Below are 9,955 nucleotides of genomic sequence, written 5' to 3'. Positions count from 1 at the left end.
TTTCAAGTTTAAGTGATAACAAGTTTCCATTTGTACTATGTGACATAACAGTGTGTCAGGGGGAACGAGTAGGAAACACAGACCGGATCTTTGGCAGGAGTTTCTAGGGAAATAAAGAAGCTCTTGCGGGCTGCAGGTGCAGAGTGGGTGTGCTTTGAGGGAAAACAATCTTTTTTCATTTAAAGTACTCGGAAAACACTTCACATGCAGATGATCCCAGAGTTTTATGAAGGAGGACACATTTTAAAAGCGTTCTTTCCTCCAGGGAATAAAAACAGCCTGGTTTTATAGTTTAACTGTAGAGAATTCAAGAGTCGAGCACACAAAAACATGAATATCCAGCTCAGATTCAAAACAAGTCTAGCCTGCCATCTAGTGGTTAACATCAGAGTTACACCTGACTGCGGAGGACTTACACCGTCTCTTTAGTCTAATAATAGCAACAAAGGAACACATCAGAAAAGTGCCATGATGTCAATAATATATTATGTAGTACTAAGATTGAATTTAATGTATAAATGTATGGAATGAAACGTTTACCACGACTAGATAAATAATCTTAAGGAGCACCAGTCACACATCTTTACAGTATAAATGGCAACATTACTCTGATGATAAGATAAGATAAGATAAGATAAGATAAGATAAGATAAGATAAGATAAGATAAGATAAGATAAGATAATCCTTTATTAGTCCCGCAGCGGGGAAATTTGCAGGCTTACAGCAGCAGAGAGTAAAGTGCACACAAGAGACATAGTAAAAGAAAGACAAGATAAAAATGAAAAAATGAAAAATAAAAAAAAAAAAAAAACTCAAGTGAATACTTTTCATGAAATATGAATATATATATATATATATATATATATATATATATATATATATATATATATATATATATATATATTAAGACAGCCTGAACGAAAAAAACACACGATTGCAGTGTGCATATAAGAATTCATGTATTCATTCATGGAATGAGAAATTAGCATTAACAGTCATTCACTACTGTTTTTTTTTTTTTTTTTTTGTGCACGTGATTACGTCACACAGGTACGGATGAATACACCTGTTTCGGGGTGTGGCCAGAGATGACTGCAGGTTCAGGTATTGACCGCAAACATACTGTTGAGGACGACACAATGAACAGTTGGGTTTCAGTATTAGGTTAGAAAAGAGGCACTTTGTTTGTTTGTTCTCTCTCTCCCTTCTGATTTCATTTTAATTTTTTTTTTTTTATCATTCGGGGATAGTTTGGCTTCCCACTTTTTATTCGGAGCCGGAGGGTTTTTGTCATCATGCGGAGATTAGCAGCCGCGATCTTCCTGCTGTCGCTTCTTGAAGGTAATTTCTGTTCTTTTACATATTGGCCTTGTGCTCTTTTAAAAGAAATAGTCGATTCAATCCGTTTAGGAGTTGAACGTTTGTCAACATTTTCATTGAAAAGAACCAAACTGGAGGTATCGGTCACATGGTAGTGTTTGTTTATCTGACACAAAGATAGTCGGTCTACAAGTTGTAAAATGGGAAGAAGCAAACTTTTTTCTTTTTTGCAGATTTGAAGAAAATTGTTTTAATTTAATTATTATTATTGTTGAACTTTACTGATATCTATGATTTTTAAGCTGTAACCCATCAGATTGATAGTCTTCCAGCTTATTTTAAAGTGTCACTGGCCTGTCCATATTTAGGGACAGATGAACTCAACAGGTTTCATTCCAGCTTTTAAATGCTTGGCTGGTAGTTTCACTGTAGGCCATTTCCTGTGCCTTTGTCTGTGTCACCTGTTTTTCAGGTTCTGCTACTTTGAAATGAATTCCTTGGTTGAGAGAAACCCTCACACACATTGTTTCAGTCTGACCACACTTTTCCTCCTTGGCTTTTGGCAACACACAAGCTGTTTCTCTAAATTGACAGTGTTATTTCTTACGGCAACATGATATATCTGTATTCTTTGTTGTACAAATACACAAACTACTGTGTGTAACCGTCCGTTTGCTGTCCCACTCCCAACAGGGTCGGTGTGTATTCAGGTGAATGTTCCTAAGCAGGAGCGCAGCACGACTCTGTTTGCCTCAATCACCCTCCGTTGTGACTACTCCACCTCTGCAAACCTCCAAGATGTTCTGGTCACCTGGAGGTTCAAGTCCTTCTGCAAGGACCCCGTGCTGGAGTACTACTCCACAGGTAACAAGTGGCGCACACATCATACACGGTATAAGTCCACGAGGGGCCAGGACAGCCTTTCTCTATGCACTGCACTGCTGACATGAAACAGAGGCATCATGGTTCTATAAATACTCTTATGTTCTCTCTGAATATACATCTATGCCAGAATGAATATCTTCAAATATGTAGTCACAATATATGCTATTTATTTTATAGCTACAGTTGGGACACCTTTTTTAAACATATATATTCCTTACTCCATATTTTTTATGCTAATCATTTTAGTGCAGACTTACTGGGTATACCAAACTGCATTTCACGACACATTACACTTGTGTACATGACAAATAATAATAATAATAATAATAATAATACAATGTATTCATATGGCACTTTTCAAGACAAAGTTACAAAGTGCTGCACATGGTTGTACCAGGAGCAAAAACCTTTCTGGACTACAGTGAAATAAAACCAGTAGTTAGCAGAGCTATTTCAGTCTGGACCAAAGTGATGCATGGACCAAGCATGAAAAAAAAAATGTATTAATTGAAACTCTGCCTGTGGTTTTGCAGCGTACCAGGCTGCACTACAGTTGGGACAGGACCCAGCGAATGACTGTCCAGACCGCCAGCGGACGGTGCGCACAGTGATCCAGAAGAGAGGGAGCAGCGAGCCGACGCTGGGAGCAGAGTACCGGGAACGCAAGATCACCATCCAAAATAGTGAGTTCATTCATTCAGGCTTCAGGCTCAGGCTCAGGCTCAGGCTCAGGCTCAACCCAGTTTAGTCGAGTCTTGAGATAAAATGTGGTTAATGGTAAATGGACTGTACTTGTAAAGCGCTTTTGTAGTCTTCCGACCACTCAAAGAGCTTTTTACAATACATATCATTCACCCATTCACACACTGATGACAGGGGCTACCATGCAAGGTGCCACCTGCCCATCAGGACTCTAAGTCTAACATTCATACAACATTCACACACCAATGGCACAGCCTTCGGGAGCAACTTGGGGTTAAGTGTCTTGCCCAAGGACACATCAACATAGACTGCCAGAGCCGGGGAACCGCCAATCCTCTGATCGGAGGACGACCCTGCTTTCCACTGAGCCAAAGAATCAAAGGACTCTATTGATTTCGATATTGAGGATTTTATCATTGTCTTTATGAATGATTTGCTTCACTTTTTTGGCTGTTCTAACTTCAAAATACATCCAAAATAAAACATTGACTAATCGAGAAGATTGACAAACTGTATCTTTAACAATTTTGAAAATCCATTACTCATTTAGGTATTTTTATGTAAAGAAAAAAACGACTAAATTGACATTGTTTATGGTTTTCTTTTTCCTTTTATTTTAGTTAAGTAAATATGTTGTAGTGTTTTAAATTGTGGGTAAGGAAAAAAAACTTTGGTGAAATGGTGACAGGCATTTCCCACTATATCTGACATTTTATACACCAAACATCTCATTAATGATTGAAAAAGTAACCCACAGATTAATTGATATTGAAAATAATTGTTAGTTTTTAGTTTCTGGCTTTGTCTCAGTACAAGTAGAGAATCAGTTTGTTTTCAAATTTGCTGACCAAAGTTTAAATGGATTTAAACTTTAACTATCTCTCTGTGTTTGCACAGACGCTGACCTGGTGATCACTGAGGTGATGTGGTGGGACAACGGGGTGTACTACTGCTCCGTCGATGCTGCTGGAGACACGTCCGGAGATTCTGACAAAGAAATCAAACTCATCGTTTACAGTAAGAAACGGAAAGAAAAACTTTCACTCACTGATTTTATTGCAGCACCGTATAGAGAATTTCCATAACTTCTCCTATTGATTTGTTTAAACCTAAATGTGTGTGGCATTATAGGTTGGTATTTGGAGCTATAACAAAATCAGGTACAGAAATACATATTAACAAGATGTCATTCTCCCCCGCCTCCCTCAGACTGGTTAACAGTGTTGTTCATTGTCATCGGCGCCCTCCTTCTGATCCTCCTCTTCTGTATCTGCTGCTGCCAGTGCTGCCCTCAGAGATGCTGCTGCTATATTCGCTGTCCCTGCTGCCCAGAGCAGTGCTGCTGTCCTGAAAAAGGTAGAGGAAACTCTCATCCAAAACATGGGAATGGGCTACTGATTAAATCTATAACCTATATTGTCAGAAATACACAGAAGACAAACAATGAGGCAACTTGGGAGAGAAAAAAACAGATAGTGTGAACTTGTTTTTGAATTTAAGTTAAAATATTCGATAAATGTTAAAAAAATAAATCAATATTTCCAACTTGTTACCTAAAAAAAATATATAGGTAACATGTTGGAAATATTGTTAAATGTCAGAATTATTTTTGTAAATTGTTGGGAAAATATCAGTAAAAATGTCTGATTGATATAAGTGCAATGTTGGAAAATATTCTTGCATTTTTGTTAAATCTAAGGAAAATGTCTGAATGAATATTTATAAAATTACTGAAATATATCTGAAAAATATAAGTAAAATGTCAGTGAAAATATGAGTAAAATGTCTTAAAAGAAATTAGAAAAATGCCTGAAAAATATAAGCAAAGGGTCTGTATAAATTCCCAACAATTTCAGTGAAGGGTCTGAAATGTGTATGAAAAATATTTGTACGAAGTTGGAAAAATATTAGCAAAATTAAAAAAAATATAAGTAATATTAGCTAATATGCCACACAAATATGCATTGTCTATATGCAGTGTGCTATATACAGTATGCCCAAAAACACATGCATTGAAATCATGTAAGGAAAGGATATTGTCAAGTCTAGTTTGGAAAGTTAAAATTTATTTTATTTATTGGTTTATTTGGTAGGGGCGGTGCACATTAATAAAACATTTCTGTAAATGCGCCAGAGTTAGTTTTTTCATCTGTAGTCCATAAATGATTTCAGTGACCAGTAACCTTCTCAATGTACAGTTCAAAGGGGCATGGGAGTATTGTTTCAGACGGACTTGCAGAAAAGTGAACTTATCCCTTAAAAGTTCAACTTTAAAACAGTTTCTGTGCCCATCTGCATCCTGTGTAAAAAAAAAAAAAAAAAATACTGACCTTCGGACAAAAAATAACAAGTGAATGTGCATTGTGATGGTTTACCTTTAACAACCTCATCTATGCAAGTTGGTATTCATACTGTTCTCTATTTAACCACAATCTGTGTTAACTGGTAGGAGGAAAAACACTCTGAAAGCTTATTATATGCTTTAGAAATCTCTTGGTGTTGGTTATACCACATGGGAGAATATAAATATGGAAGTCCTTCAAAACATTTCAGAAAAAACCCAGCCTGTGTACTTAGAGAGGACCTTCGTCTAATGTTGAATATTAAATAATGTGCTGCGCTCGTCTTTCAGCGGTGATGCAGCATCGTATGATGAAGGACGCTCAGAGGGCCATGGTGCCCTGGTTAGGAGGACAGCAGGTGTATGGACCGCCTCCTCCCAGATGAACCCCCTGCTCTACTCAGGTACACACACACACACACACACACACACACACACACACACACACACACACACACACACACACACACACACACACACACACTCACACTCACACTCACACTCACACTCACACACACTCACACACGCACATGATGTTACACAGCAGTTAATGAGTGTTATTCATCCACAAATGTCTCCAAATAAATCACTCTTATTTTGTAAATGTTTTTACCTCTCTAGGATCTGCTTCAGGGAAGAGCTACCCGATGAAGCCCATGCCCCTCCCTCCTCCTCAGCCTTCAGCTTACAGCATGCCCGCTCCCAGTGTCCACGGCTCACACACCCCGGCCAACACCAATCACATGCTTGATTACCTGGAGAGCCAGGTGAGGGGGATGGACATGGCCAGTCCTATGCTACAGGTATGTGTCCGCCCATGTTCTCAAGTCCGTTTATGTTAACAGAAGAGCTGCAGATTATTTTGTCACATTGCCATTCACAACTGTTGCAAGGGTTTGTAAAAAATTGCTGGCATTCCTATTTACTTTACTGTAGTATTTTAGTATCGTTTTTGAGGTCGACATACAGAACATAATAAAGAATGTGAATCTAAGTTATTAAAAATAATCAAATAATTTTTTGCACACAAACTACCAAACAAGTTCTTGTCAAAGCTGTTATTTTTGAAAGAAAAAAAAATCAGTCCTAAGGGCACGAAGTTAGAAGATGAAAGCAGAGTTATGGTGGCTGATGGGAGCCATTGTCAGGTTAGGGTTGGTTAATGCGCAAACGGAACAATTTGCCACTGGATTTGTCCCATGATAATTTTAGTTAATAGGTGATGGCCTAAGCAACAGCCATAATTATTATACTTCTGTATAATATTCATGTTTTATTTCATTAGCAAACTGTGAACAACATTTTTTTTTTTTTTTTTTTGTCATTTTGCAAAGCTGAAATTGGCAAAAGTGTTGTGTTTTGATTGGCATCTGTCAGAGCACTGATTTGTATCATTTGTTGGTACAAAATGGCAAAGTGCAGCATTTCTAGTGTTATCAATGCCAACGGAGTATTAACTGGGCCTGAAGTGTTGAATTGGGGCACAATACTTGTGTTTTTGTGAATTTCACTAAAGTTTACAAATGGTGGTTTTCATTTGTCTTTCTCGTCTTCTGGTGTCTTCTTCCCATCAGTCCCAGCCTCCTCCTCCCCAGCATGTGCAGCACATGCAACACATGCAACACATGCAACACATGCAACACATGCAACACATGCAGAACATGCAGAACATGCAGCAGATGCCACCCCCTTCCCAGCACATGCCCGTCAACGCCCCGTTTTCCCCCGGCCCTCCTAGCATGATCTCTGCTCTCGATGATGGCCCAACAGAGCGTCGTGTCATCACACTTCCACCCATAAGAGACCAGCCGCCGGCCAGAATCCCACCCGCTGCCCCCAAGACTCGGCCCCCGAGCTCCAGCGAGAGCAGCCGCAGCGGCTTTCGAGAGACGTCGGCCAGGCGTTACCCCTCCCCCTCCCGGTCTAGAGGTGTTCTCAGGAGCTACAGCGAGGAGTTTCTAGATGGGCAACGTCCCAGAGGAGGCATGGACCGCCCCCACTCCCGCTCCAGGGACGACCTGTTTGACAGCAGGTCCAGAGGAAACTACTCTCCCCCAGCATCACGGCGCTCCGGAGGAGGGTCCTGGAGCTCTGATGATGAGGACAGCAGCAGGAGAGGAGGAGGAGGAGGTGGAGGTAGGAGAGGAGGTGGAGGCGGAGGCTGGGGGGAAAAACCTCCCAGCTACTCGGAGTACGAGCCTGGACAGAAGCCAGGAGCACGGAGGAACGAACGCTACTCTGTAAGACAATCACTGCTTTAGTTGACAGACACCCACACCAACGCGCTTACGTCACAACAAACACACACATAGTCAAACACACAACGTCATTATAAAACAAAAAAGTATTTTAGTTATGCCGATTGCGAGTAAAGTGAATCTAAAGTATGTCTCTCTCAGGGCAAGAGTTCTCGCAGTGGCACCAGCATCATCATCTGAGCCCTCCAGCTGTGAAACGCCATGCAACCTCTGTTTCAGAGAACACGAACACCTCACTGTAACTTAAATGCCAACATCTTTTATGAATTGAAATGAAATATGAATGTTCTTTTATCATGTTTTTATCAGTGAAAAGCTGGCAGAAGGATTGATAAAATGTGAGATTTAATGTGTCCATCAAAGTGTGAAGGCTGAAAAGCAAATGCCAATGTGGAAACCTATTTGGTAGCCTATATATGGTTTGTTGTTTCATTAGATATTGATGTAAGACAGTCTTTACAACTGAACAGATTTTTATGATAATACCCCCCCTCTGCTGGTTCATCAGTGAAAAAGAAATCTGCAGACGAGATTGGGACTAAAAACCTGTAAAATGATTCTGTGCCTTTTTTAATGGATGTTTCTTCTCCTAAAGCTCTTTATTTGGCAGGAACACAGTTAATTCTTATTGATAAAGCCATAAAACATAAAGTGCGGAAGAAATGATGCCCAGGGCCAGTAAACAAATTGCAATTGTAACATTATAACTATTTAAACCCACATAAATATGAATAGACTCTTGTGAATGCTGGAATTAGTTTTAAGCTTTTTATGATCTTTGTAAATAGTTATTTTTCATATCTCAAGGATGTCTTGAAGTGACTTTCGTGTAATAGGTTTTGAAGGAAAAGGTGTGTGCCATTAGCCTGTGTTCAGATAATGATGAATGGTTTCTAAACCTTTTGTACATAAGATAACATTACGTTTTTACACTTGCTTATAAGTAACTGTAAACACTGTGTGTAACTAAGTATTTTACATGGTTTTGACACAACAAATGAAGTAAAGTTTTTTTTTTGCTCTTAAGATTGTCGTTGGCACAGGAAAATTTTATACCATTTTATTTTCATTGTAAAGTTTTAGAAACGTAACTAGGTTTCCCCCCCTTTTGCATGTTTCATGGTATATTTCAGAAATATAACTGAAAATCACTTACACATGCATTACTCCTCCATTGATGTTTTTAAATAATTTTTATTTTTCTTTATTGATTTTACAATGTCAGTTTGAGTTCATTTATAATATTGAAAATAAACTTAACCTTTGGTACAACAAAACTGTCTTTTGTTCTGTTTCACATTATTTATTATTTATTTCACTTTTGAGTTAAACAATAGTTTTAAAGATTCCCAAACACAATATATATGTTTACAATATAGAAAACATCAGCATCGCACATGCAGAACAAATACATTCTTGTAGTATGTTTATAAAACCACTGTGGATTTGTTTTCTTGACAACAAAAGAAAACCTTAACAGATTTGATAATACTTTTTTGTCATTCATAAATATTCCACTTCAACTTAAAAAAAAATATTCCATTAGCTGAATAATAGCATGTGCTTTAGCTGAAACCACGGCAACAACGTGACTAAACATTTGACACTTGGGAACAAAAGCTAAATGTTTTAGGCCACAGTAGTTGAATGAGAAGGTGTGTCCAAACTTTTGACTGGTACTGTAGGTAAAAGTATAAAGAAGCATAAAATGTAAATACTCAAGTAAGTCCAAGTACTTCAAACGTGTAGGCCAAGTACTAAACTTGAGTAAATTAACTTACATTCTACCACTAGATGTACCTAATAAACTTGGACACTGAGTGTTGTTTTATGTGCACTTCTAATACTGTAGTTCCTCGGTGAAAAGAAGATTCATAGTGATACTTTGCTGAATAAGAAATATGCTAATCAAAATACAGTACCAGTCAAAAGTTCAGACACACCTTCTCATTCAACTACTTTGAAGAATCTAAAATATAAAACATATTCTGGTTTGTTGAGCATTTGTTTGTTTACAACTACTTTGATGAATCTAAAATATAAAACATATTCTGGTTTGTTGAGCATTTGTTTGTTTACCACATAATTCCATATGTGTTCCTTCATAGTTTGGATGTGTTCAATATTAATCTACAATGTAGAAAAATAAAGAAAAATAAAGAAAAACCATTGAATGAGAAGGTGTGTCCAGACTTCTTTTTATATATATAGTACCTATCTTCTCATTCAACTACTTTGGAGAATCTAAAATATAAAACATATTCTGGTTTGTTGAGCATTTGTTTGTTTACCACATAATTCCATATGTGTTCCTTCATAGTTTGGATGTGTTCAATATTAATCTACAATGTAGAAAAATAAAGAAAAATAAAGAAAAACCATTGAATGAGAAGGTGTGTCCAAACTTTTGACTGGTACTGTACATAGATGAAAGTCATTAATAATCAA

At 37.9% G+C, this 9,955-nt stretch overlaps 1 protein-coding gene across 1 annotated transcript; it reads left to right on the top strand.

The window, feature by feature from the left end:
- The first annotated feature begins 1,084 nt into the window (after positions 1–1,084).
- On the top strand, positions 1,085–8,535 carry LOC129106419 (immunoglobulin-like domain-containing receptor 1). Its single transcript, XM_054617813.1, is given in 10 exon segments — positions 1,085–1,342; positions 2,015–2,185; positions 2,740–2,889; positions 3,806–3,925; positions 4,118–4,264; positions 5,541–5,618; positions 5,621–5,653; positions 5,871–6,052; positions 6,824–7,489; positions 7,649–8,535. Coding segments are annotated over 10 exon segments (1,632 nt in total). The 5' UTR covers positions 1,085–1,296; the 3' UTR covers positions 7,688–8,535.
- The last annotated feature ends 1,420 nt before the right edge of the window (positions 8,536–9,955 follow it).

The sequence above is a fragment of the Anoplopoma fimbria genome, chromosome 2 (genome assembly GCF_027596085.1).
Source record: "Anoplopoma fimbria isolate UVic2021 breed Golden Eagle Sablefish chromosome 2, Afim_UVic_2022, whole genome shotgun sequence".
Taxonomy (NCBI): domain Eukaryota; kingdom Metazoa; phylum Chordata; class Actinopteri; order Perciformes; family Anoplopomatidae; genus Anoplopoma; species Anoplopoma fimbria.
The sequence above is the reverse complement of the archived record's forward strand: the minus strand, read 5'-3'. Positions and strand labels throughout refer to the sequence as shown.